Raw genomic sequence first — 21906 nt, forward strand, 5'->3', positions numbered from 1 at the left:
GTGCTCAATACACCTACCCAGGAGTTTGAGACCAGCCTGGGCAACATAGCAAGATCCCATCTCTATAAAAACTTAAACAATGGTGGCTCATATTTATAATCCCAGCACTTTGGGAGGCCAAGGTGGCCTGAGGTCAGGAGTTTGAGACCAGCCTGGCCAACATAATTAAATCCCATCACTACTGATTGTAAAAATACAAAAATTAGCTGGACGTGGTGGCAGGTGCCAGTAATTCCCAGCTACTCAGGAGGCAGAAGGCTGAGGCATTGTTGTGAGCTAAGATTGCACCACTGCACTCCAGCCTGGGCGTCAGAGCAAGACGTCTCAAAAAATAATAATAATAATTAAACAAAAATACACTTACGTACAGACACAGAGGGATGACTGTATAGATTTGATGGGTGAATTCAATGAATGAATACAATCACGACTATCTGAATGAATGATGGAACTTAAATAAATGGAGATGGTTTGGGCAGGGTGGTTAATCTTGGTTAGAGAGGTGGCATGAAGCGAAGGCATGAGGGTCAAATTAGGCAGGACGTATTTGGAAAAGGGAAGGACAGGAATGAATTCTAAGACTGGAAAGGCAAGTGGGGGCCGGATCTCCAGGCCTTGAGTGCCAGGCCAGGCAGTGGAGCAGTTTCTCCATGAGCCCTGGATGTTTCTGGAAGTTTCTGGCATGATTGGGGCTGTGCTTTAGAAAGGGGGGTTCTGGTGACGTTGTGGCCACCAGGAGACCAGTAGGCTGTCAGGCCTGGAGACTTGGGTGGGGCTTACCCTGCCTGGGGCCTGTTGGATGACTCTCCCCTCCGCCAACACCCCTATACTTCTGAATCTCATAGTTCTTTATTCTCCCACTCCCCTAAGGAAGGGCTCTTCTTCACCCCCAAGACAGAAGTAGAAGGGAGAGTTTCTGGCAGCTTTGCTTTCTGAGGAAGTCACGTCACAGCCGTGCAGCCGATGATGAAATCCACCTCCGGAATTAGCAACAACCCCTCTTTCCACTTTAGAAAACTGATTAGCAAATCCTCCCCAGCTTGTTCTCACTCCCTGGGTCCAGAGCAGGGAGTGTCCACCAGTGCCTCTGCTCGCCTGATTCCGTGGCCTCCAGCATGTAACCGCAGCCTCACTGCTCACTCCATCTCTTTCCTTTGGTTCTGACCTGAGTTCAGTGAGGTCTGTGCTCTGAAGGGGTGTGTGTGTGTGTGTGTGTGTGTGTGTGTTTTACAAGGTCCGGTGCTGTCTTCCAGGCTGGAGTGCAGTGGCACGATCAGAGCTCACTGCAGCCTTGACCTTCTGAGCTCGAGTGATCCTCCTGCCCTCAAGTGATCCTCCTGCCTCAGCCTCCTGTATAGCTATGACTATAGGCATGAGCCACCACAGCCTAATTTTTTATAGAGATGTTTTATAGAGATAGGGTCTCACTACTGCCCAGGCTGGTCTGAAACTCCTAGGCCGAAGCAGTCCTCCTGCCTTGGCCTCCCAAAGTGCTAGGATTACAAGCGTGAGCCACTGTGTCCAGCCTCAAGCACTTTACAAGCCAGAAAGACAATGAGGAGGAGGAGAAGAGTTGGTTTGAGGACAAGGGAGAGGCTCTGGGGAGAACTGGGCTGGAGAAGAGGAGGCGGAGGCTGGCTTAGCTCCTTTCTCCAAGTGCCACTTGCCTGGGCCTTGAGTGCATCTCCGGGCATCCTGTGCATTCCTCAAATCCTGAGCTCTCAGCCCTGAGCTCGCTTCCTGTTTCACTGTGAAGAGACATGATCTGTGGAAACTGGCACTGCCCTCACCCACATGTCCGCCTCCATCTGTGTCTGTCCTGTGGGATCTGGCCCAGCCTGCCCTCCTGCTGGACACCAGGCCCCATCCCCATCCCTGCCACTCTCCTGTCCTCTTCTCATGCACATGCAAACGCGTTATCATGTCTCCCGCCGGAAACAAGAAAGCTTTGAGCCCACCTCCTCCCTGCGGCTGCCCTCTCTCTCTGTCCCTCTTCACAGCAGAAATCTTGCAGAGCACTCCGTGCCTCCAGCTCCCAGCCTCCCTTTCTCTCCTCCATCTACCATCACAGGGGGAGAGCTTTTTTTTTTGGCTTTTTTTTTTTTTTGAGATGGAGTCCCACTCTGTTGCCCAGGCTGGAGTGCAGAGGCACGATCTCAGCTCATTGCAACCTCTGCCTCCCAGGTTCCAGCGATTCTCCTGCCTCAGCCTCCCGAGTAGCTGGGATTACAGGTGCCCACCACCATGCCTGGCTACATTTTTTATTTTTATTAGAGATGGGGTTTCACCATGTTGGCCAGGCTGGTCTCAAACTCCTGACCTCGGGTGATCTGCCCACCTTAGCTTCCCAAAGTGCTAGGATTACAAGCGTTAGCCACTGCACCCGGCCAATTTCCTTAAAATATATACGTGTGTGTGTGTGTGTGTGTGTGTGTGTGTGTGTGTGTGTATGTGTATATATATACGTGTGTATATATATGTATATATATGATAGATAGATAGATTGTTACTTATTTGACAGTCTTGCTGTCTTGCCCAGGCTGGAGTGCAGTACTGCAATCATAGCTCACTACAGCCTCCAACTCCTGGTCTCAAAGGATCCTCTCGCCTCAACCTCCCAAAGCATTGGGATTACAGGCATGAGCCATCATGCCCGGCCAAGATGCATTTCTTCATATGGCTTCCCCCGACCTCACAGGCTGTTTCTTTTCTATCTCCATCACTGATTCCCTCCTATCCTTATGTATTTATGTAGGGACCGGGTTATAAGACTTGCTAATTTTTGTATTTTTGGTAGAGACGGGGTTTCACTGTGTTGCCCAGGCTGGTCTCAAACTCCTGGGCTCAAGCAATTCTCCTCCCTTGGACTCCCAAAGTGCTGGGATTACAGGCATGAGCCACTGCACGCACCTGGCCTGCTGTCTCTCCTGAACATCGGGGTGTCCTCAGGCTGTCCCCAGACGTCTCATCTGCACTCATTCCTTGGTGCTCTTATGCACTCTTACATCCCACCCAAATTTATAAATGTAGCTCAGACCTGTTCCTTTTTTAAGACACAGTCTTGCTCTATCACCCAGGCTGGAGTGCAGTGGCATGATCTCAGCTCACTGCAGCCTCCACCTCCTGGTTCAAGCAATTCTTCTGCCTCAGCCTCCTGAGTTAGCTGGGTGGCACACACCACCATATCTGGCTAATTTTTGTATTTTTAGTAAAGACAGGGTTTCATGTTGGCCAAGTTGGTCTCGAACTGGCCTCCAGAGATCCGCCCGCCTCGGCCTCCCAAAGTGCTGGGATTACAGGTGTGAGCCACTGCACCCGGCCTAGCTCAGACCTTTTCTGAACTCCAGATGCGGCACAGCCCACTGCTCACTCACAGCTCCACTGGGATGCCTGGTAGGTGTCTCATATCTAACCTAGCCCCAAACCAACTCTCCCATGGGTCCCCCCAGCTTGTTAACGGCAGCTCAGTCCCTCTAGTTGCTCAGGCAAATCATCACGATGTTATCCTTGACTCCTTCCTTCCTCACACCCCAGATCCAGAACATCAGCAAATCCCATCAGCTCTAGCTTCAAAATAAATTCAGAGACCGACCACGTCTCGACGCCTCCTCTGCCTCCACCGTCATCTCTGGCCTGATTGAAGGCAGCAGCGTCTTCACTGTGGTCCCTGCAGCCACGCTGGTCCCTGCAGTCTGTTCTCAGCACAGCAGCCAGAGGGATCCTAGTGAATCAGATCGTTTTACTGCTTTGCTCAAAACCTTCCAGCGAGGCTGGGCACACTGGCTCACACGTGTAATCTCAGCAATTTGGGAGGCCAAGGCAGGAGGATCGCTTGGGGCCAGGAGTTCAAGACCAACCTGGGCAACATGGCAAGACTCCGTCTTTATCAAAACCCCCCAAAAACAAAACAGCTTCCAGTGGCCCCGGTCTTACGTGGAACAAAGGCTAGTCCTTACCATGGGCCACGAGGCCTCTAGCGATTTGGCCCCTCCTGCCCCTGACTTCTGGCTCTAGCCACACTTCCTCATGCCTGCCAGCTGGGCTTCTGCTCCTGTGCCAAAACTCTTCCCCCAGGTGTGTGCCAGGCTCACTTCCTCATCACATTATTTATTTTTTGAGACAGGGTCTCACTCTGCTGTCCAGGCTAGAGTGCAGTAGCGCTGTCATGGCTCACTGCAGCCTCAAACTCCTGGGCTCAAGCAATCCTCCCACCTCAGCCTCCCCAGCAGCTGGGACTATGCCACCAAGCCAGGCTAATTTTTTCATTTTAAATTTTTTTTGTAGAGACAGGATCTTCCTATGTCACCCTGGCTGTTCTCAAGCTCCTAGTCTCAAGCAATCCTGCCTCGTCAGCCTCCCAGTGCTGAGATTATAGGTGTGAGCCACCATGTCAGCCTCTCAGCACTTTAACGTCTGTATCCCTCTGTCACCTCAGTACAGCCTCCCTCAGTGACCTTTGGGAAGTTATAACGCTGCCTAGAACACTCCAGCCCTATCCTTGCCCTTATCTTTCTTCCATGGCACCTCTCGCCATCTGATTTGTTTACTGCTTGTCTCTCCTGCTAAAATATAAGCCCCGTGAGGACAGAGATCGTCATCTCTGTTCCTTGCTGTTTGATTTTGGTTTTGTTTATTTGTTTGTTTGTTTTTGAGACAGAGCCTCACTCTGCCACCCAGGCTGGAGTGCAGTGGTGCTATCTCAACTCATTGCAACCTCCGCCTCCCAGGTTCATGCAATTCTCATGCCTCAGCTTCCCGAGTAGCTGGGACTACAGACATGCACCACCACGCCTGGCTAATTTTTGTATTTTTGGTAGAGACTGGTTTCACCATGTTGGCCAGGCTGGTCTTGAACTCCTGACCTCAAGTGACCCACCCACCTTGGCCTCCCAAAGTGCTTGGATAACAGGCATTGAGCCATTGTGCCCGGCCTTTTTTTTTTTTTTTTTTTTTTTTTTTTTTAAGACAGAGCCTTGCTCTGTTGCCCAGGCTGGAGTACAGTGGCGCAATATTTGTTCACTGCAACCTCTGCCTCCTGAGCTCAGGTGATCCTCCCACCTCAGCCTCCCAAGTAGCTGGAACTATAGGCACACACCACCACGTCTGGATACTTTCTTGTGTTTTTGTAGAGACAGCATTTCGCCATGTTGCCCCAGCTAGTCTTGAACTCCTGGACTCAAGCAATCCACCCACCTTGGCCTCCCAAAGTGCTAGGATTACAGACATGAGCCACCGCACACTCACTGTATTTCTAAAGCAGTGCCAGGCATGTGATAGGCCTTCCAGAAATATATGTCAAATGAATGCGTGAATATGGAAACAATTCAGAGCAGTTGTTCTCTGAGTTTAGGGAAGACCAGAAAGAGATCTGGGTGGCCCCTAAGAATCTGTTACCCATGATTACAGTGAAACAGAAATAGATGACAGAGAGCAGGGGTGGTGTCTTTTAGAAGAAAATAGGTGACCATCTATACTGGGCCAGTTCTATAGTTAGCAAGATGACATGGGAGGAGAGCTATTTTTCTGAGCTTTATGTAACAGATGTGATTCTGTATAAATCACACTTCTGTAAACTGAATCTTATCTTAAATGTACTAACAGAGATGGCTATTTAAGGGCATCGGATACCAATGTCTTCTGTGAAATGAACAATAATCTCCTAATTTGGCCTCAGCGTCAATTCACATTTTCCAGAAAAAAATTTACTTACATCAAGGTATGCTTGTCTGAGCTGAGAAACTGACTTCATTCTTCACATTTCCACCATCTTTATTGTTTCTTCTCTCTTTGCTCTCATTCTTCCTTTTTGTTACTGTTTTTCTTTTCTTTTCTTTCTTGTTTTTTTTTGCAACAGGGTCTTGCTCTGTTGCCCAGGCTGGTGTGATCTTAGCTCACTGCAACCTCTGCCTTCCGGGTTTAAGCAATCCTCCTGCCTCAGCCTCCCGAGTAGCTGGGATTACAGCGGGCACACGCACCACACCTGGCTGATTTTTGTATTTTTAGTAGAGATAGGGTTTTGCCATGTTGGCCAGGCTGGTCTCGAACTCTTGACCTCAAGTGATCCGCCCACCTGTGCCTCCCAAAGTGCTGGGATTACAGGTGTGAGCCACAGTGCCCAGCCACTGTTTTTCTTTTAGCTGATTTTTTTTTATTAGACTCTGACATAGAATGTTCTTCTGTAACATCACCAGAATTAACAATGCCATGGACCCTCCCCAGGCCAAATGAGTCCAATCTGGGGGTGGAGCAAAGGAATCTAGGGGTGTGTATATAAACTAGGGGTACAGGATTCTCAGATGATATCCTGGCCTAGCCAAGTCTGGGAACCACTGACCAAAGTCTTCCTTTCTAGGCACAGTGATTCCTGCAGAAATAGAACAAAAGGTGGGATGTCAAGGATGTTGGGTGGGAGGCCGAGGTGGGAGGCTCACTTGAGCCCAAGAGGCTGAGACCAGCCTGGGCAACATAGTGAAACCCCATCTCTACAAAAAAAAAACCTTGAAAAAAAAAAAAGGATGTTCTCAAGGGAGAGGCATCAGGTTTTCTAGTGCTGGGATGTGGCTGGGGCTTGACTCATTCACTTGACAGAAAGGTCACTTTTAGAAATTGGGCACTTCAAGAGACCCAGAGCTGGATAAGGGATGGTTCCCATGCTGGGGGACCTCCTGTAAGTCAGGCGTCACTCACCTTGCGTCTTCAGATCAACGGAGAAAAGTTGCAGTATATTAATAAAAGAGAAGAGACAAAACTAACCTCACTGATAGAAAGCTGGGGAAATGGCTGGGTGCCGTGGCTCACGCCTGTAATTCCAGCACTTTGGGAGACTGAAGCGGGCAGGTAACCTGGGGTCAGGAGTTCAAGACCAGCCCCATCTCTACTGAAAATACAAAAATTAGCCAGGCGTGGTAGCTCACACCTGTAATCCCAGCACTTTGGGAGGCTGAGGCGGGTGAAACACTTGAGGTCAGGAGTTCGAGACCAGCTTGACCAACATGGTGAAACCCTGTTTCTACTAAAAATACAAAATTAGCTGGAGTTAGTGGCGCATCCCTGTAATCCCAGCTACTTGGGAGGCTAAGGTGGGAGAATTGCTTGAACCCGAGAGGTGGAGGTAGGTAGCCGTGAGCCGAGATTGCACCACTACACTCCAGCCTGGGTGACAGTGAAACTGTCTCAAGAAAAAAAAAAAAGGGCCGGGCGCGGTAGCTCACACCTGTAATCCCAGCACTTTGGGAGGCCGAGGCGGGCGGATCACAAGGTCAGGAGATCGAGACCACGGTGAAACCCCGTCTCTACTAAAAAATACAAAAAACTAGCCGGGCGCGGTGGCGGGCGCCTGTAGTCCCAGCTACTCGGGAGGCTGAGGCAGGAGAATGGCGTGAACCCGGGAGGCGGAGCTTGCAGTGAGCCGAGATCGCGCCACTGCACTCCAGCCTGGGCGACAGAGCGAGACTCCGTCTCAAAAAAAAAAGAAAGAAAAAAAAAAGAAAGAAAGCTGGGGAAATGAGAGAGTGGTAGAGGGCATGAAGAGAGGAAGTTGGGCAATGCTGGTGGTTTGTGGGGAGGGCGCAGCCCAGGGTTTCCCACTCTTGCTGACAAGCTGCCTATCCGTAAGCTCTGGCCAGGGCCATTACAAAAGGCCGCTCCAGTCTGGCTCTGTGAATAGTGAAAGATCAGGATATGTCTGGTGGATTCACCCAAGGCTGAGCTTTCTAGGGAGGGTGACTTGCCCAACCAGTGACTGATGAATGGGGAATGAGCCCTCTGGGTGCAATACCTGTGGGCGTGACTTTGCAGTTTGGGGTGCTGGGGAAGCGGAACCAAGGCTTCCTCCATGACGACAGAAGCAGCAGCCTTACAAGGGAGGAACCCCTTTCGAAGCCACAGCTCCCTGTGGGTGAGAGGAGGGCACATGGGCCAGCTTCTCCTTTCCCTAAGACCTGGTGTCCAAGTCTCCTACCCTAGGACCTGGTGTCCAAGTCTCTTACCCTGTGCCCTACATTCCAGGCCCCTTTGAAAACCTAAGTGGGCACCCCAAGGGTCATCATAGATGTTCTCTTGTGGAGGGAGGCAGCTGGCATACAGGGAAAAGGCGACCAAGAAACCAAGACTCACACAAGGAACCACACTGAGGCTGGGCGCGGTGGGTCACGCCTGTAATCCCAGCACGTTGGGGGACCGACGCAGGAGGATGGCTTGAGGCCAGGAGTTCGAGACCAGCCTGGGCAACAAAGGGAGATCCCCACCTCTACAAATAATAAAAAATTAGCGGCTGGGTGCGGTGGCTCACGCTTGTAATCCCAGCACTTTGGGAAGCTGAGGCAGGAGGATCACCTGAGGTCAGGAGTTCGAGACCAGCCTGGTTAACATGGTGAAACCCCATCTCTACTAAAATCTACAAAAAAATTAGCCGGGAGTGGTGGTGGGCGCCTGTAATCCCAGCTGAGAGGGATTGGGAGGCTGAGGCAGGATAATCACTTGAACCCGGGAGGCGGAAGTTGCAGTGAGCCGAGATCACGCCATTGCACTCCAGCCTAGGTGACAGAGCAAAACTCTGTCTCAAAAAAAAAAAAAAAAAAAAATTAGCTGAGCATGGTGGCATGCACCTGTGCTCCCAACTATTTTGGGAGGCTGAGGTGGGAGGATTGCTTGAGCCCAGGAGGTCAATGCTGCAATAAGCCGTGATTGCACCACTGCATTCCAACCTGGGCAACAGGCAAGACCTTGTCAAAAAAAAAAAAAAAAAAAAAAAAAAGTCATCTAAATGCAGTTACTGTTGTTCCCAGCATCAGTTAGATTAATCACTGTGCCTGACATATACCTCCCTGGTAAACATGAGGAGGAGGACACAGGCTCGGGCGCCAGCATGCCTTACCCCAAAGTGATGGGGGCCAGTAATCAGCCTCTGTAATGTGGACATCCACCCTCATAGGCTGCCCTGCCCAGGCCAGGGGCCAGCAAACATTTTCTGCAAAGGGCCAGATGGTAAATGTTTTTGGCTTTGTGGCCTGCTGCTACTCTTCTCCTCCTCCTCCTCCCCCACCCTTAAAAAATTGAAAACCCAGCCGGCTGTGTGGCTCACGCCCATAATCCCAGCACTTTGGCAAGCTTAAGGCGGGAGGATCACTAGAAGCCAGGAGCTCAAGATCAGACTGGGCAACAAAGTGAGACCCCCGACTCTACAAAAAAATATATATATTTTTTTGAGACAGAGTCTCGCACTGTCGCCCAGGCTGGAGTGCAGTGGCACCATCTCAGCCACTGCAAGCTCCGCCTCCCGGGTTCACGCCATTCTCCTGCCTCAGCCTCCCGAGTAGCTGGGACTACAGGCGCCCACCGCCACGCCTGGCTAATTTTTTTGTATTTTTAGTAGAGATGGGGTTTCACCGTGTTAGCCCGGATAGTCTCCATCTCCTGACCTTGTGATCCGCCCGCCTCGGCCTCCCAAAGTGCTGGGATTACAGGCGTGAGCCACTGTGCCCAGTCCCCCCAAAAAAATTTAAATTAGCCTGGCGTGGTGGTGCCCACCTGTAGGCCCACCTACTTGGGAGGTGGAGGTGGGAGGATTGCATGAACCCAGGAGTTCAAGGCTGTAATAAACTCTGATCGCACCACTACACTGTAGCCTGGGCAACAGAGCAAGACTCTGTCCCTAAACAAGAACATAAAAACCAGTCCTAGCTCGCAGGCCACGCACAAGCAGGCAGAGGCCAGGTTTGGCTGGTGGGCGGTGGTTTGTGTCTCACGTGTCCATGTGAAGAGACCACCAAACAGGCTTTGTGTGAGCGACATGGCTGTTTATTTCACCTGGGTGCAGGCGGGCTGAGTCCGAAAAGAGTCAGCAAAGGGTGGTGGGATTATCATTAGTTCTTATAGGTTTGGGGACAGGCGGTGGAGTTAGGAGCAGTGTTTTGTGGGCAGAGGGTGGATCTCACAAAGTACGTTGTCAAGGGTGGGAGGAATTACAAAGAGCCTTCTTAAGGGTGGGAGAGATTACAAAGTACATTGATCAGTTAGGGTGGGGCAGAGACAAATCACAATGGTGGAATGTCATCAGTTAAGGCTATTTTCACGTCTTTTGTGAATCTTCAGTTGCTTCAGGCCATCTGGATGTATACGTGCAGGTCACAGGGGATATGATGGCTTAGCTTGGGCTCAGAGGCCTGACAGTTTGGACTCCTGGCAGCCTGTCCTTTCTTATTCTTGTCTAGGACGATGTTATGAGATACTTTGTTTTTGTTTTCATTTTGAGATGGAGTCTTGCTCTGTCACCCAGGCTGGAGTGCAGTGGCAGGATCTCAGCTCACTGCAACCTCCGCCTCCCGTACTCAAGCAATTCTCCTGCCTCAGCCTCCCGAGTATCTGGGACTACAAGTGCATGCCACCATGCCCGGCTAATTTTTTTGCATTTTTAGTAGAGACGGGGTTTCACCATGTTGGCCAGGCTGGTCTCAAACTCCTGAGCTCAAGTGATCTGCCCATCTCGGCCTCCCAGAGTGCTGGGATTACAGGCGTGAGCCACCGCACCCGGTTGAGAGACTTTATTAAATGCCTTGATGATGGAGATTCAGACACACACCATGTCTGTTTCATGTCCAGGAAACATTGGTCTAGAATCTCACAGGGAAACAAGATCCGTCTCACATGACTTCTTTCAGTTGGTGTGATCGGTGCCTCCTTTCCGTTCTGGAATCTCTCATGGTTAATGTGTTTTACCTTCTCTCTGGCAAATCCCGATCATCCTTACCCGCATCCGGACTTTGGGTACCACTGTCTTTCTCCACAATCTGGCCGAGCTCCCTGATGGTGTCATTAGCTTTGCTGTCTCTCAGTCTCTTGTACTGTGTGTTACCCCTTCCAAGTCAGAAGCCTTCAGCTCGCTCGGCACCCAGGGAGCTCCTGCTGTTGCCGAACTCACCTCGGACTTGGGTTGTCTATTTTGGTGTTCTTTCTGGCTTTTTCAGTTCAAAGATTGTTCCGGAAAGAAAAGACAGGAGCAAAATCAGAGTTTATGATCACCCTTGGCTGAAAGCAGCACAGCCATCCCTCCCTTCTTCCTTTTGCGTCTCATGTAATAAGGTAGCCCTTGTGTGTATCCTACACCTGTTCTGGAAGCTTCGTCTCATTGGGGGTTTAGTTTTCTGACACTATTCGTTATTGTGTGCTACTCATAGACATAAGTAACTTGTACACCCATAACTGGTCTTTTTTCTTCATAAAGTACATTTTCCATTTTTTTTTTTTTTTTTTGGTTTTTGGTTTTTTGTTTTTTTTTTTTTTGAGACAGTGTCACTCCGCCACCCAGGCTAGAGTGCAGTGGTGCGATCTCGGCTCACTGCAACCTCCACCTCCTGGGTTCAAGCGATTCTTCTGCCTCAGCCTCCTGAATAACTGGGATTACAGGTGTGTGCCATCACACCCGGCTAATTTTTGTATTTTTGGTAGAGATGAGCTTTCACCATATTGACCATGCTGGTCTCAAATTCCTGACCTCAGGTGATCCGCCTGCCTCAGCCTCCCAAAGTGCTGGGATTACAGGCGTGAGCCACCGCACCCGGCCGTTTTTTGTTTGTTTTTGTTTTTTGAGACAGAGTCTCGCCGTATCGCCCAAGCTGGAGTGTAGTGGCACAATCTGGGCTCACTGCAAACTCCACCTCCTGGGCTCAACTGATCCTCCACCTCAATCTCCTAAAGTGTTGGAATTACAGGCATGAGCATAGTCAGAGAAGGAAGGAAAGGAGAGGAAGAAGTACAGTCTTTGTCCCTGTGAGGACAAGATCCACCTTTTTGGGGGTGGGGAGTCAGGGTCTCCATTTGTCATCCAGGATAGAGTACAGTGGCACAGTCATGGCTCACTGCAGCCTCCAACTCCTGGGCTCAAGAGATCCTCCTGCCTCAGCCTCCCAAGTAGCCACCACTACAGGTATACCACCATCCCCAGCTAAATTTTTATTTTTTGTAGAGATGGGGTCTTATCATTACAGGCAGGTGCCTGTAATCCCAGCTACTCAGGAGACTGAGGCAGGAGAATCGCTTGAACCCGGGAGGCGGAGGTTGCAGTGAGCCAAGGTCGCGCCACTGCACTCCAGCCTGGGCGACAGAGTGAGACTCCATCTCAAATAAAGAAAAAAAAAATCAGTTTCTCAGTGTTTTTTATCTTTTTTTTATTGTGACAAAATACATATAACGTGAAATTCACTATTGTAACCAATTCAAGTGTATAATTAAGCAACATTCGGCGCATTCGCTGTGTCGTGCAACCAACGTGACTGTTTAATTTCAGAACATTTTCACTACCCCAAAAGGAAACCCCATCCCCATTAAGCAATCACTCCCCACCCCTCTCCTACCGGACCCCAGTGGCCACCAGTCAGCTCTCTGTCTCTATGGATCTGCCCATTCTGAGCATTTCATACAAATAGGATCACACATTGTGTCACATTTCATGTCTCGCTTCTCTCATGTACCATGTTTTGGAGGCTCACCTACCTTGTAACTGTGTGTGTGTGATGGTAAAAAAAATATACATACCATAAAATTCACCATTCTAGGGCCCAGCGCATGGTTCACGCCTGTAGTCCCAGCACTTTGGGAGGCTGGGACGGCCAAAGCGCTTAAGCCCAGGAGTTTCAGACCAGCCTGAGCAACATAGTAAGACCCCATCTCTATAAAAATTAGCTGGATGTGGTGGCATGTGCCTATAATCCCAGCTACTCAGGAGGCTGAGGCAGGAGGATCACTTGAGGCCAGATTGAGACCTGCCTAGGCAACATAGCGAACCCTATCTTTACAAAAGAATTTAAAAATTAGCCAGGTGTGGTGGCATGCACCTGTCGTCGCAGCTTCCTGGGAGGCTGAGATGGGAGGATTGCTTGAACCCAGGAGGTTGAGGCTGTAGTGAGCCATGTTTGCACCACTGTACTCCAGCCTGGGCAACAGAGGAAGACCCTGCCTCTTAAAAAAAACAAACAAAAAAACCCCCACAAAAAACAAGGGGGCCAGATGTCACAGGTAAGAAGGTGAGGCAGACAGTAGGGTGGAGGATGTTAGTTGATGACAGGTTTGTGTTGGACCCTGGGAGTTAAAGAAGGCAGCACAGCCAGGCTCAGTGGCTCACACCTGTAATCCCAGCACTTTGGGAGGCCAAGGCGGGCGTATCACGAGGTCAGGAGATCGAGACCATCCTGGCTAACACGGTGAAACCCTGTCTCTACTAAAAAAAATACAAAAAATTAGCCGGGCGTGGTGGTGGGCGCCTGTAGTCCCAGCTACGCAGGAGGCTGAGGCAGGAGAATGGTGTCAACCCAGGAGGCGGAGCTTGCAATGAGTGGAGATGCACCACTGCACTCCAGCCTGGGCGACAGAGCGACACTCTGTCAAAAAAAAAAAAAAAAGAAGGCAGCACGGTGTGGGAGAGGAGGCGCTCTCAGATGGACCTGGGTTTGAACTCTGGCTTCACTTCTTGCTGGCTGTGCTACTTTCGAGTAGCTTGTCTTGGAAAATAGGGACCCAGATTTCCTGCCCTCTAGGCCCAAAGGAGGATGAGAAGTAAATTAGCAGTGCAGTGCCTGGGAGGAGGAAGAGGCCCAAGTGAGGGTCAGTGGCTCCTGCTGCTACCAATAATCTAGTGACAATGGCTCTATTATTATTATTTTTGATCAAGAGAAGAATTAAAAAGACACTGATGTTGGGCAGCAAGTTCCAAGTGTTGTAGCTAGGACCAGAGCAGTCTCACGGAGCATGGAAGGCTCCCTGTGGCGGAGATGCTGTTTGGCTTTCCCTGCCTCACCTGTCTGTCTACTCTCCCAGGCTCACCTGATCTCCATTTGGTTCTGTACTCTCCCTGTCATCCTCACTCAGGTGGAAGGTTCCAGCTGTTAACCTGAGCTGTTACCACCTGGACTGCAACCTTTTTTTCTACTGAACCCGGGAGGTAGAGGTTGCAGTGAGCCAAGATCGCGCCACTGCACTCCAGCCTGGGCGAAAATAGAGAAACTCTGTCTCACAAAAAAATAAAATGGCCAGCTTTTTTTCTGTTTCTCTTTTCTTTCTTCTTCTTCTTCTTCTTCTTCTGTGTGTGTGTGTGTGTGTGTGTGTGTGTGTGTGTCCCAGGTTGGAGTGGTGCAATGGTATGATCATAGCTCACTGCAACCTTGAATTTCTGGGCTCAAGCCATCCTCCCACCTCAGTCTCCTGAGTAGCTGGGATTACAGGCACCTGCCACCATGCCCAGCTAATTTTTCTACGGGGTTTCACCATGTTGGCCAGGCTTGTCTTGAACTCCTGGCCTCAAGTGATCTGACTGCCTCGGCCTCTCAAAGTGCTGGGATTACAAGCTCTTTTAAAAGAAAATCATTAACATTATTATTATTTGAGACGGAGTTTCCCTCTTGTTGCCCAGGCTGGAGTGCAATGGCACGATCTCAGCTCACTGCAACCTCCATCTTCCGGGTTCAAGTGATTCTCCTGCCTCAGCCTCCCAAGTAGCTGGAATTACAGGCGCCCACCACTATGCCTGGCTAATTTTTGTATTTTTAGTAGAGATAGGGTTTCACCATGTTGGTCAGGCTGGTCTTGAACTCCTGACCTCAGGTGATCCACCCACCTTGGCCTCCCAAAGTGCAGGGATTACAGGCATAAGCCACCGCGCCTGGCCTTTATTTTATATTTTTGTGAGACAGAGTTTCTCTCTGTCACCCAGGCTGGAGTGCAGTGGCACGATCTCTGCTCACTGCAACCTCTATCTCCTGGGTTCAAGTGATTCTCCTGCCTCAGCCTCCTGAGTAGCTGGGACTATAGGTACGCGCCACCACCCCTGGCTAATTTTGTATTTTTAGTAGAGACGGGATTTCACCATGTTGGCCAGGCTTGTCTCGAGCTCCTGACTTCAGGTGATCCGCCCGCCTCCGCCTCCCAAAGTGCTGGGGATTACAGGTGGATCCACCACGCCCGGCCTCCTCTGCCTTTCTTTTGCCTTTCTCCTTTCCCATCTGTGCTGCCTGTTCTCAGGTTTTCCTTCTCTGGCCCCTTGCCTGGGACCTGCCACCCCCACCCGGGGCACATCCCTGTGCCTGCTCCTGCCATGAGACCTTTGTGCGCCAGCCTGGCCTTAGCAGCCTGAGGGCTGGGCTCCTGCCAAGATCTGTGTGTGTGTGACCGGACAGTGTCCAACTGGCCCCACAGGCCAGGCCCAGGCCCAGCTCCCCACACAAGCAAGGCCAGAGGGTTTCCCATTGGCCACCGCCTGGCCGGGCTGTCCTAGGCAAGCAGAGGACAGGGAGTGCTGGGGAGGGAGGAAGAGAGGCTGGGAGAAAGGCGCCCTTCCTGTGGTGCCTGCTGGTAATTGGCTCTCCGGAACCAGCCGGGACACGGGGCCTGCTGAGTCAGGAAGTGGTGGACAATGCCACCCTTTCAGGGGAGACACGGCTTGGTCTTAGGTCCTGTGTGACTCCAGGGAAGTCCAGAGAACAGCCTGTTCTCAGAGGATGTTCCCTAACCCAGAGCCCCCTCCAGAGGTGAGACACTGAGCCCCGCACTGCCCACCCTTGGCGCTGGGAGGGGCCCCCAGGCATTGGCCTGTGGAGGAGCTGGGAACAGTTCAGAACCAAATGATGTCCTTCAGAGAGCCTGCGGCTGGGAGGAGAAGGGAGTAGATTTTCTCAACAGACTGTGAATCACATACCTGGGACTTTTTTTTTTTTTTTGTAGAGACTGAGTCTCACTCTGTCGCCCAGGCTGGAGTGCAGTGGCACCATCTCAGCTCACTGCAGCCTCCGCCTCCCCAGTTCAAGTGATTCTCCTGCCTCAGCCTCCCAAGTGGCTGGGACTACAGGCACGCACCACCATGTCTGGCTACTTTTTGTATTTTTGGTAGAGACAGGGTTTCGCCATGTTGGCCAGGCTGGTCTTGAACTCCGGACCTCAAGTAATCTGCCCACCCCAGCCTCCCAAAGTGCTGGGATTATAGGTATGAGCCATCGCACCTGGTGTACCTGAGACTCCATCTAAAAAAATTTTAAAGACCAGGCGCGGTTCAAGACCAGCCTAGCCAACATGGTAAAACCCTGTCTCTGCTAAAAAAAAAAATACAAAATACAAAAATTAGCTGGACATGGTGGCGGGCACCTATAATCCCAGCTACTCGGGAAGCTGAGGTAGGAGAATCACTTGAACCTGAGAGGCAGAGGTTGCAGTGAGCCGAGCTCACACCACTGCACTCCAGCCTGGGAGACAGATGGAGTGAAACTCCATCTCAAAAAAATATATATATATGTGTGTGTGTGTGTGTCTGTATGTTTGTGTGTGTGTGTATGTTTGTGTGTGTATATATGTGTGTGTGTGTGTATATATATTTATATATATTTAATAGTGATGGGATCTTACCATGTTGCCCAGGCTGGTCTTGAGCTCCTGGCTCAAGAGATGCTCCTGCCTCGGCCTCCCAAAGTGCTGGGATTATAGGCATAAGCTACCATGCCCGGCCTCTACCTGGTACACATTAGAGCAGGGAGTGCTGGGAAGCAGCCAGTCCTGATGATTTATGGACTTATGACTTGCCTTCGCAACTGTGGGCCTATAGGGAAGGAGAATGCAGGGTATCTGCCCTTGGGATTCTAGTCTGCATAGGGAGGGAAGGTAATACTCAGTGTCAAACATGTTGAGAGAAATAGGAATTCAGAAAAAGAAAAATAAAGGCCAGGTGCGGTGGCTCACAACTCTTATCTCAGTGCTTTGGGAGGCTGTCAGGGTAGGGTCACTTGAGCCTGAGTTCAAGACCAGCCTGGGCAACACAGGGAGACCCCATCTCCCCAGAAAATACAAAAATAATTAGCTGGGTGTGGTGGCACATGCCTGTAAGTCCCAGCTTCTTGGGAGGCTGAGGCTGGAGGATCGCTTGAGCACAGGAGTTCAAGGCTACAGTGAGCTATGATCACATCACTGCACTCCAGCCTGGGTGACAGAACAGGACCCTGTCTCTTACAAAAAAAAAAAGAGCTGGGCGAGGTGGCTTACACCTGTAATCCCAGCACTTTGGGAGACTGAGACAGGTGGATTACCTGAGGTCAGGAGTTCAAGACCAGCCTGGCCAACATGGTGAAACCCTGTCTCCACTAAAAATACAAAAATTAGCCAGGTGTGGTGGTGCAGGCCTATAATCCCAGCTACTCTGGTGGCTGCGGCAGGAGAATCACTTGAATTCGGGAAGCAGAGATTGCAATGAATCAAGATTGTGCCACTGCATTCCAGCCTGGGCAACAGAGCAAGACTGTCTCAAAAAAAAAAAAAAAAAAAGAAGAAGAAGAAGAAGAAGAAAAGAGAAAAGAAAAGAAAGAAGGAAGAGAGAAAAATACCTTGTTGGCCTGAGTAGCTTGGTTAAATCTTAAAAAAAAAAAAAAAAAAAAAAAAAAAAAAAAGCTACCTTGGGAGGCTGAGGTGGGCGATTAGGAGGTCAAGAGATTGAGACCATCCTGGCCAACACGGTGAAACCCCATCTCTTCTAAAAATATAAAAAGTAGCTGGGCATGGTGGCACATGCCTGTAGTCCCAGGTACTCGGGAGGCTGAGGCAGAAGAATCACTTGAACCAGGGAGGAGGAGGTTGCACAGAGCTGAGATTGCGCCACTGCACTGCAGCTGGTGACAGAGCAAGACTCCGTCTCAAAAAAAAAGAAAACGGTACCGTTGGGTATGAGCTTGAAGGAGGTCAGGGTTTGGAAAGTAGAAAGAACAGGGGGTGTGTATGGTAGAGGGTGGGGTGGAGAGCCACGGGAAACTGGTCTTAGCAGGGAACTTCCGCCCTGGAAACCTCTCAGTATCTGACATTCCCCAGCCCCCTGGGGGACCCACAGGTTGCGTTAGAACCCAGAATGAGCCCCCAAGAAGCCTTGCCACAGGCTCGGCAATGGGCCCCAAACCATGGGGTGGACTCTGCCTCATGGATACAGTCCCTCTGATGAAGTGTTGCTTGGGGAGCTTGGGCGCGATGATGACAGTGCCTGAGAGCTCTTGTGAGCTCCCCGAGAGCAGCAGGAGGAGGGTCTGGGACAGTCCTGGCAAGCTCAGGCAGAGCTTACAGGTGCATTCTGGCTGCTGGTTTAGGAGGAAACTTCTTTCCACAAGCCAGTGGTTAGGCCAGGTCCTTGTCAGTTGCACTGGATTCATACTGGGAGGTGGTGACTCCCAGGGTGTTCCCCACTTTCCTTAGCGCACTGGAGAAGTAACTCATTCAGGAGGACGGAGGGTCATTTGTATCAGGTTCCTCCCCTGCTCAAGAGCCTTCTGTGGATCCCCAGTACCCATCAGATCACAGTTCCTTGGCTTGATATCCAGAGACTTTTCAGAGTCTAAAAATGGGAAGAGACCTAGAAGTCATCTAATGTCATCTGAGCCTGTCCATCTTTTTCACAATAACCCAGAGAAGCTGCCTCTCTTCTGCATGTGTGTTTCTGATAATGAGGAGTTCTCTTTCATGAGACAGCTTTAAGTTCATCCAGAAACTGCCTCTCTGGATGGACTTCTGCCCATTGGTCTAGGTTCGAGCCTCTGGAGTTTTTCCTGCTTCCAGATGGTCACGCTTCAGAACATTGATGTTTCTCTAAATTTTCTTCAGATCTTAAATCCATTTCAATCCAGGTCACTGTCTTTTGGAAATGGTCCAGCTTGTTAGTTTCCTTCATAATGTATAAAACCTGAAACTGAATAGTGTTTCACGCATGGCCTTATCGGTGTAGAGAACTGAAACCATATGCTCCCTCATTCTGAACACTATACTCCTTTTAATGCATCCAGAGAGATCAGACTTGCATGTTCATCAACCATATCAAAATCTTGCTGTTACTAAGTTAGCAGCCAAATAAAACACCTTAATTCTTTTTTTTTTTTTTTTCTTTTGAGACAGAGTTTCCCCCAGGCTGGAGTGCAGTAGCACGATCTCGGCTCACAGCGTTCTCTGCCTCCCGGGTTTAAGCAATTCACTGCCCCAGCCTCCCTAGTAGCTGGGATTACAGGCGCCCACCACCACGCCCGGCTAATTATTTTTGTATTTTTAGTAGAGACGGGGTTTCACCATCTTGGCCAGGCTGATCTTGAACTCCTGACCTCGTGATCCACCCACCTTAGTCTCCCAAAGGGCTGGGATTACAGGCGTGAGGCACGCACCCAGCCAAAACACCTTAATTATTTTCACAAGTGCTGCTTTGAGTCACAGCTCCCCTGTGCCAGTGAGTTTAGGCCTAAGTATAGAAAATTTCCTTTATACCTACTAGATTTCATCTTGTGAAGTTTAACCCATTTTTCCAGTATGTGGATTCTGATCGTGTCTCTGTTACGTAGAGGGCCTTGTCTAGTGCTGAGATTGTGATCCTGAGCCTGAGCTCGGTCACCCTGCAAAGTCTGAACCCCTGCCCTACCCTTGCTGATGTTACAGGCCTGGGCAGTTTACTTAGCAGTTCTTTATTTGTTTTTATTTATTTGTTTTAGAGACAGGGTCTCACTCTGGTCCCCCAGCTGGAGTGCAGTGGCGTGATCATGGCTCACAGCAGCTTCAAACTCCAGGGCTCAAGTGATCCTCCTGTGATCCCTCCTGCCTCAGTCTCCCAAGTAGCTGGGACTACAGGCATGAGCCACTGCACTTGGCTAATTCTTTTTTTCTGTTTTTTTTTTTTTTTAGGCCCGAAACAGTGGCTCACGTCTGTAATCCCAGCACTTTGGGAGGCCAAGGCAGGCAGATCACCTGAGGTCAGGAGTTCAAGACCAGCCTGACCAACATGGTGAAACCCCGTCTCTACTAAAAATACAAAAATTAGCCGGACGTGTGGTGTGTTCCTGCAGTCCCAGCTACTGGGGAAGCTGAGGCAGAAGAATCGCTTGAACCCAGGAGGCGGAGGTTGCAGTGAGCCGAGATCACACCACTGTACTCCAGCCTGGGCAACAGAGCAAGATTCTGTCTCAAAAAAAAAAAAAAAAAAAAGAAGTTTTTATTTCCAAAGGATAGACTCCTAGGAGTGAGATTACCGGGTCAAAGTTGGTTTTTTTTTGGTTTTTTTTGTTGTTGTTTTTTGAGGCAGAGTCTCGCTCTGTCCCCCAGGCTGGAGTGCAGTGGCGCAATCTCGGCTCACTGCAAGCTCCGCCTCCCGGGTTCACGCCATTCTCTTGCCTCAGCCTCCCGAGTAGCTGGAACTACAGGCGCCCGCCACCTCGCCCGGCTAATTTTTTGTATTTTCAGTAGAGATGGAGTTTCACCATGTTAGCCAGGATGGTCTTCATCTCCTGACCTCGTGATCCGCCTACCTCAGCCTCCCAAAGTGCTGGGATTACAAGCGTGAGCCACTGCGCCCGGCCAAAGTTTTTTTTTTTTTTTTTAACCTTTCATTATAGAAAAGTTCAAACATATACAAATACGAAGACTAATCCAAGAAGCTCTGGTATAGCCCCAGCATCAACAAGGAACTTGTGGCCAAACATATATCCTATGGACAAGGGGTCAGCATTTTCTGAAAAGAGCCAGTTAGTAAATATTTTAGGCTTTGCCGGCCACATGGTCTCCATCACAACCATTCAACTCTGCCTTTGTAACACAGAAGCAGACTCAGCTGATATTAAATGAATACATAAATACATGAGAGTGGGTGAATTCTAATAAGCTTTCTTTTCTTTTTCTTTTGTTTTTGTTGTTGTTGTTGTTGTTGAGATGGAGTCTCACTCTCTCACCCAGGCTGGAGTGCAGTGGTGGGGTCTCGGCTCACTGCAACCTCCGCCTCCCAGGTTCAAGCAATTCTCCCACCTCAGCCTCCCAAGTAGCTGGGATTACAGGCACCCATCACCACGCCCAGCTAATTTTTGTATTTTTAGTAGAGATGGGGTTTCACCATGTTGGTCAGGCTGGTCCCAAACTCCTGACCTCAGGTAATCCACCCGCCTCGGCCTCCCAAAGTGCTGGGATTACAGGCGTGAACCACGGTGCCCGGCCATAAGCTTTATTTTCAAAACCAGGTGTTAGTCTAGTCTGGTTGTGGCTTGTAACTGTAGTTTGCTGATCCGTGAGTCTATACCATCAACCACCAAATTTTTTATTTTCTGGATTATTTGAAGTAAATCTTAGACATTGTATCATCTTGCCAGTAAATATTTCAGTATGAACCTGTTTAAAAAAAACTCTTTAAAAATTAACCACAACATATTTATCACACCTAAAATTTTAAAGATAATTCCTGGCTGGGGACAGTGGCTCATGCCTGTAATCCCAGTGTTTTGGGAGGCTGAGGTGGGAGGATCACTTGAAGCCAGGAGTTGGAGACCAGCCTGGGCAACACAGCGAGACCCCGTCTCTACCAAAAATAAAGAAAATAACTGAGCATGGTGGCATGCGCCAGTAATCCCAGCTACTCAGGAGGCTGAGGCAGGAGGATCGCTAGAGCCCAGGAGATGGAGGCTGTGGTGAGCCATGATTGTGCCACTGCACTCCAGCTTGGGGGACAGAACAAGATCTTGTCTCAGGAAAAAAAAAAAAAAAACTAGAGGTTTTTCAGCCCATTTGCAGAATTTTCCAGGAGATATATTCAAGTGAGAAAACCGAGATGTGGAGAAGTCTATATATGACAATCTAATTTGTGTAGAACAATGGCAAAATTAACCTCTTCAGTATGTAGGTATTTATGTGTATGTGTGGGTGTATGTATGTGATACATAACAGGTTTTTAACATGGGTTATAGGGATAGAATGACATCAAAACAGAAAAAGGAAAAAATCTGTACTTAAGAAAACAGCCTACATGGTATAATCCCATTTCTGTGTTTGTGCAAATGTACTGCTATGTATATGCACTTTGCAAAATTAAAAAGAGTTATGATTTGGCTGGGTGCAGTGGCTCACGCCTGTAATCTCAGCACTTTGGGAGGCAGAGGCGGG

General features: G+C 49.7%; 1 protein-coding gene across 11 annotated transcripts in view; it reads left to right on the forward strand.

Annotated features, from left to right (window-relative positions):
* The window catches only part of HIP1 (huntingtin interacting protein 1), a 206890-nt gene that overhangs the window by 110742 nt on the left and 74242 nt on the right, over positions 1 to 21906 (forward strand). For 3 of the 11 annotated variants that reach the window (XM_065541795.2, XM_074034672.1, XM_065541794.2), the window contains exon 1: positions 15390 to 15515. The exons of the other annotated variants lie outside the window; for them this stretch is intronic. In XM_065541795.2, coding sequence (XP_065397867.1) covers positions 15486 to 15515 — 30 coding nt within the window. In that variant the 5' untranslated portion in view covers positions 15390 to 15485. Of the gene's footprint in view, positions 1 to 15389; positions 15516 to 21906 lie in introns of those variants that run through there. 11 annotated transcript variants of the gene reach the window in all.

The sequence above is a fragment of the Macaca fascicularis genome, chromosome 3 (genome assembly GCF_037993035.2).
Source record: "Macaca fascicularis isolate 582-1 chromosome 3, T2T-MFA8v1.1".
Lineage (NCBI taxonomy): Eukaryota > Metazoa > Chordata > Mammalia > Primates > Cercopithecidae > Macaca > Macaca fascicularis.